Below are 6877 nucleotides of genomic sequence, written 5' to 3'. Positions count from 1 at the left end.
CAAGCTCCACTCAATTTTCCTTTTTACATGTGTCACCGGATCGCCAAATCAGCGGAAGTCCACAGCGCTCGTGGAAGAATCCCACGAGAATCAATCGTAGGTAGACATTTCGCTGCCTACCACTCCAAACCCATTAAGTCGCGGACCCACATGCTAGTGACGGCGGGGCAGATTTCTAAACCCGGCTTGGCAGTGGTCAGTGTCGTGCCCACACATTTGGGTTGGTGCAGGACAGCGACGCCGGGGGACCGTCCACCCGCCCCACCACAACATCCCTGCACCCGTCCCACAAGCGCCACACGTAACCACCTTCGCGCATACAACCGGGCCCCACCGGGCAGCGGGCGGGCCACACTGGTGCGCCGCGCCCATCCAGCGGGAGTGGTTGGTGGAGTCAGATCTCCTATAAACCCACTCGCCACCAGCCGCTACCCCTCGTCCACCCGCCCGCCCGCCCGCCGCGACGCCATTAGCAGAGCCAGAGCAGTGGGGGAGAAGGTTCTAGAGGAAGAGGAAGAGGAAGATGAAGGTGATCGAGAAGATCCAGGAGGCGGCGGCGAATGGCCGGACCGTCTTCTCCTTCGAGTACTTCCCGCCCAAGACGGAGGAGGGCGTGGAGAACCTCTTCGAGCGGATGGACCGCATGGTGGCGCACGGCCCCAACTTCTGCGACATCACCTGGGGCGCCGGCGGATCCACCGCCGACGTCACCCTCGACATCGCCAACCGCATGCAGAACATGGTACGCACGTCTCCCTCGCCCCGTCAACTGCCGCCTGCTGCGCCCGCCCGCCCGCCCGCGCGCGATCTGATCTGATCCGCTCTGCTCTGCTCTGTTTCGGCGCGCCTTCCGCCCGCGAGATATGCCGGGTTCGATTCGTTTGCTTGGCTGGTTTGATCCGGCTCGGATTTAGGCGCAATGCGACACTGTAATTCGTGAAGGGGGTGCTGGGAAGCATGTTCGGTTTTGGGATGACCGGATTTGCTTAATTCCGCGAATTGTCGCTTCGTCTCCATAGAGTTCGACGGGTTAGTAATTAGTTTAGATTGCTTTTACTCCAAGTTCAAAGTTAACGGACGCATTTGGTGCTAACAGCTGATTTAGGGTGAAATGGAACTGGTGCCAAGTAGGAGTTCATCTGCTTCCATGTCGTCTAGTTACTGATTATGTTTAAGAGAGAATTATTGCTTACTTGCTTTCTGAGTTTAAGAGACAATTATTGCTAACTTATGCCTCAACGTGAGCAGGGGAGTGTTATAGACATGGTATATTATTATTTTTTATGCTTGTATAATGCTTAGTTCAACGCACATTTAAGCTATGGAACGGTAGGGGTTTTATTGAGATTAGTAATTTTGATGAGCTGGGCCACATTGACTCACTGAGTTCATCCATTCTGACTCGGTCAACACTCTCAGTAAGGGGCTTGTTGCTTACTTGCTTTCTGAGTTTTTCTGGGATGAGTCTTGATAGGATTTCCTGTCTGGGTTTCATGGCATCGTGGTCTGAATTTCTTATGTCATGTGCTCAATGTTGGGTGTATCTGGGGACAGAGAAATGTGCCAACATGTTGTTTTTAAACAAGTAGTGACCGTTGTTTTTAAACAAGTTTGGAAGAAGACACTCATTTGATAGTATTAAAGTTTACTACGAACATTCTGTCATGCCAATATGTTGCTCTGGATAATTTCAAATTAATTTCCGAAGCTTCTTTTAAATTTCCAATGATTCTTTGCATTGCTGCCATAAATATTGTCGGTGACTTCTAACATTTCAATGTTATTATTTTGCAGGTATGTGTGGAAACGATGATGCACTTGACATGCACCAACATGCCAGTGGAGAAGATCGATAATGCTTTGGATACCATCAAGTCCAATGGGATTCAAAATGTTCTGGCACTTCGAGGAGATCCTCCACATGGCCAGGACAAATTTGTTCAAGTTGCTGGTGGATTTTCTTGTGCTCTAGATCTGGTAAGCACCTCTTCTTCCAACAGATGGAATGTAATTAAGTCTTATTACATTGGAGAGGCATGGACATGATGGCAAGCTGATTGCTGTTGCTTGTGATATCTAGGATTTCAGATGTTAGTCCTGATGCCTTCTGTTTTCCAATTGCAGGTGGAGCACATTAAAGCCAAGTATGGTGATTACTTTGGCATAACTGTCGCTGGCTATCCAGGTTAGCAACACTTAGCTTCTCTCTACAGTCGGTGGACGGTTTCAATGTTACAAATTATAATTGTTATTTCTGTTTTTCAAATGTCAGAGGCACACCCTGAGGTAATACTAGGCGAGGAAGGTGCTACGGAGGAAGCATATAGCAAAGATCTTGCTTACTTGAAGAGAAAGGTTCTCATCAATCTTGTTGGTTCTTGTAGTTGAAAATGAAAACTGTATGGTTGTTAACTCTCTTGATCGATGCCTGGACAAGATTCTATGCAAGGCCATGTCCTAATGATGTAACCTGTTGCATACCCTATGTACTTGTTGAGCATAAAATTGCTCTTTGTCAGCTTCATTCTCAATCTACATTTCTCTGCAGGTTGATGCTGGTGCTGACGTTATAGTCACCCAGCTTTTCTATGATACCGATATCTTTCTCAAGTTTGTGAACGACTGCCGTCAGATTGGTATAACCTGCCCTATCGTTCCTGGCATAATGCCAATAAATAACTACAAAGGATTTGTGCGCATGACTGGATTCTGCAAAACTAAGGTACGGTGTGTTGCTGTAGCTCCATCACAAGTAATGACATGGATGAAAGTGTATCTGGTCTGTCCCCCCTTTGGATTCACATCTTTCCCCAAAACACAAGGCAAATTGGTTTATTTGGTCATTATATAAAATTACAGGGCCGAAAAAAAGACATGTTTTAGGTAATAGTACCTTCATTATCTCCCTTTTGTGCTATATTGACTGTGTATCAATATAGCACCCTTGCTCTCGTTTCTTTGGAATTTTCCATGGCCATTTGCACCGTATTTTGAACTGGGATTCATGGGAGCACCTGAAGGTGTGGATTGCTTCTGATACACCTTTTTTCTGGAGATAATCCAACAAACATCGAACATATAAAATATATAGAATTTTATTTTTATTCATTTACTGAATTTCGGATTGTGGTACTAACAGAATGCCACTTCAAATGTAAAAACAGATTCCAGCTGAGATTACTGCTGCCTTGGATCCTATTAAAGACAATGAGGAGGCTGTGAAAGCATATGGAATCCACCTTGGTACTGAGATGTGCAAGAAAATTTTGGCTAGTGGGATCAAGACTTTGCACCTGTACACACTAAACATGGAGAAGACTGCTTTAGCAATTCTGATGGTGATTTCCTTGTCTTGCTTGATTTAATTGTTTTTTTTCTGACAAGTTTCTAACGGTTAATTTTTTTTCCCAGAATCTTGGCTTAATAGAGGAGTCCAAGCTTTCAAGAACATTACCTTGGAGGCCACCAACTAATGTTTTCCGTGTCAAAGAGGATGTTCGCCCTATATTCTGGTATTTTTTTCTGAATTTTTCTTTGTGAAAGCTGATTGAGTATTAGTACTACACATATACTCATTCAGTCTTGTCTATGATATAATTGAGCAGGGCCAACAGACCAAAGAGTTACATTTCAAGGACCACTGGTTGGGATCAATACCCACATGGACGGTGGGGTGATTCCAGGAACCCATCATACGGTGCACTTAATGATCACCAGGTAATTTCATTGTCTTGTTGTTTGAGTCTACAATAATGGTATGCACAACAGTTTTGCACAGACACTGGATGCAACATCTTCATAACACTCTAAATCCAGAATCGATACAAATTGTATACTTCTATTAAAAAAAATACAACTTCTGACTCTGTCTTCCAGAAAGAAATATAGTTGATAGTGAACATTTACATAAGATCCAGAAATATTGGTTCAGCAGAAAATATTGGTTGCTCAACACTCTTATTGTTGGGCTCTGTCTCTTAGTTTTGTACGAAAAGAAACATTTATCTGTTTCTTAGTACCAATTCAACCATCTGCCCATGCAACATAATTCAGTTGTTTGGCATTGGTTATTCACTGTTTCAAAGATTACCTCTAGTAGTGGGCCTGCTTTTTTGTGATTTAAATTTCATAAAGTTATAGTTGTATGTGATAACATATCCGCTCTTTCACAGTTCACACGGCCACGTGGACGTGGTAAGAAGCTCCAAGAGGAATGGGCTGTTCCACTGAAATCTGTGCAAGACATTAATGAGGTAACTCTTGAACTACATGATAGTAATACTATTGCTCTGTATGCCATACAAACAATTTCAAGGTGTCAATGTTTTTGCTAACCCGCCTTTCGCACTTACAGCGGTTCGTGAACTTCTGTGAAGGAAAACTTAAAAGCAGCCCATGGTCTGAGTTAGATGGTCTTCAACCCGAGACGACGATAATTGACGATCAGCTGGTGAAGATTAACTCAAAGGGTTTCCTTACCATCAACAGCCAACCTGCTGTAAATGCAGAGAAATCTGAGTCTCCTAGTGTTGGTACGTCAAATCTATTTTGCTGTATGCTTGGTCTTCTTCTGGTACTGCTGGGAGGAAGGTTTAGGCAGAGATGATATTCTCAGACATAAATAAAACCCTTCAATCCTTGTTTTAGTAATGCTTTCTTTGCATCCTTGGGTCATTAGTTTTTCTGCCGCTCTGTATGGTGTGTGCCTTACCAAACCTGCTTTATTTTTGTTCTGTTCTGCAGGATGGGGCGGCCCAGGAGGCTATGTTTACCAGAAGGCCTACGTCGAATTCTTCTGCGCTAAGGAGAAGCTGGGCCAACTCATCGAGAAGAGCAAGGCATTCCCTTCCCTCACGTACATCGCCGTGAACAAGGAAGGGGAATCGATCTCAAACATCCCTGCGAACGCCGTGAATGCTGTCACATGGGGTGTGTTCCCCGGCAAGGAGATCATCCAGCCTACCGTCGTTGACTCAGCGAGCTTCATGGTCTGGAAAGATGAAGCGTTTGAGATCTGGTCCAGGGGATGGGCCTGCCTGTTCCCAGAGGGCGACTCGTCCAGGGAGTTGCTAGAGCAGGTACTTTCAGCTCGCCCATCGCTCTTTCTTGCGCTAGTAACAGGCTCAAAGAAACTTTTTGTGCACATAAATGCTTTGCATTTAGCTAATAGGTAGTACAAGTCTTGACATCTCGCAGCTTTTGCTAAAAACTTGTCTTTAGAATAGAGAAACACCTTTCAGACAATCAGCTAACACTAAGAGATATGACAATTGTTTTGGTACCACATGCTCTCTGAACCATAATCTAACCATTTCCACCTGGCCACCATAATATAACACATCTACTGTACCTAAGTTCCACCGACACTCCGATATATTGCTATTTATGAAATGCTGCAAAGATAATGTCGATACCACATCAAGCAGATAATATATCTCTAGGGGTTTCGCTGACATCTTTCTTGCTCTTCACTTGCAGATTCAGAAGAGCTATTACTTGGTCAGCCTCGTGGACAATGACTACATCAGCGGGGACCTCTTTGCTGCATTCAAGGAGATCTAATTTCGATGAGACCTTACAGTATGCTGCGTTTGACCGCCCTTCGCTAGAGTCCTGTAATATGATTTGTCGTGATTTCTGTCGATTTATCCAAACCACTCTATGAATAAGAATTTTCTATCTGTGTTCCTTCGTGTGCAGTCTCTCCACTTGTCTAGCTTATTTGTTACCTAGGTTTATTTTACCCAATGATGAGTTGAAGCCTTTTTAATGTATATACGTGGTAATACAGTTTACTGCCACGACAGAAGCTCAGTTCATTACTTGGGTTATACTCCCTCCGTTCCTAAATACTTGTCTTTCTAGACATTTCAAATGACTACTACATACGGATGTATGTAGACATATTTTAGAGTGTAGATTCACTCATTTTGCTCTGTATGTAGTCATTTGTTGAAATGCCTAGAAAGACAAGTATTTAGGAACGGAGGGAGTAATTTCAAATGAGAACCACTCATCTATGAAGGATTGAAGATGTCAACTAGGGAGAGAGGGGGGCTTGAACAGACGACTACGAACGTTTTGCAGCTGATTTTAGATATTTGTAGAATTATAAGTTCTCTGCAAATGTAACTAACTGATCATATATGATAAGCAATTTAGCAACCTAAATTAGTTATAAAAGTAATAAGAGATAGGAAGAAGTAAAGTTGGCATGAGTGATGATGATCTCTAAGTTCATTTCCTTGGAGGGAAGCTAATCTTTGTATGATTTTGTTGTTGTTTGTTTGGCGAAAGGGTAGCTATCTTTGTTGGAGGAAATATATTTTTTGCTTTGTTGGGTACATCATGAAAATTAGTTTGGGATGGAGCCTAACGACAAATTAACAAGGCCATTCCCACAAATCGGATGGAGTTGACTTCCTCAACTCTCATTTCTCTTCTCACTTAAACTTCCATTCCCTCTACACAATTAATGGACTTTTAATCCCCTCACCCACAACTCTCGTTCCCCATCTCTAATTCTCACGAACCGAACAAATTGACCCTGGCCTTAAAGTTTACCTACAACCTCCAAGAGTAAAAAAAAATCAAAGAGTCTTGGAAACTTGCACAAATCTTTCATCAGCCAAAAGAGGACGAATACTTGGATCTCAACTTGCCCCTCCTACTCCCCAAGAATAGCTCAAATGTGGGCAAGGAAGTGTGGGGGAATAAAAATGGGTTTTAGATGTGAAGATATGATCGAAGAGATACCATACCCCGTGGGGGAGAAGAGTATTTAGGTTAAAACTATAAAATTTGCATATTTTTTGAAAGTTACAAATCTCCGGGAATATACAAAATGCCGACGGGACTCAAAAAACAGCATATGAAA

General features: G+C 43.2%; 1 protein-coding gene across 1 annotated transcript; it reads left to right on the top strand.

Annotated features, from left to right (window-relative positions):
- Positions 1 to 430: 430 nt before the first annotated feature.
- On the top strand, positions 431 to 5688 carry LOC123105606 (probable methylenetetrahydrofolate reductase). The gene is made up of 12 exons (XM_044527696.1): positions 431 to 742; positions 1795 to 1977; positions 2125 to 2185; positions 2273 to 2355; positions 2549 to 2722; positions 3165 to 3338; positions 3412 to 3512; positions 3606 to 3717; positions 4173 to 4253; positions 4355 to 4532; positions 4744 to 5078; positions 5479 to 5688. The coding sequence occupies exons 1-12, from the start codon at positions 524 to 526 to the stop codon at positions 5560 to 5562; spliced, it is 1785 nt and encodes a 594-aa protein (XP_044383631.1). The 5' UTR covers positions 431 to 523; the 3' UTR covers positions 5563 to 5688.
- The last annotated feature ends 1189 nt before the right edge of the window (positions 5689 to 6877 follow it).

Source organism: Triticum aestivum, chromosome 5A (genome assembly GCF_018294505.1).
Source record: "Triticum aestivum cultivar Chinese Spring chromosome 5A, IWGSC CS RefSeq v2.1, whole genome shotgun sequence".
Classification (NCBI taxonomy): domain Eukaryota; kingdom Viridiplantae; phylum Streptophyta; class Magnoliopsida; order Poales; family Poaceae; genus Triticum; species Triticum aestivum.
This window is presented reverse-complemented; position numbering and strand designations above follow the sequence as displayed.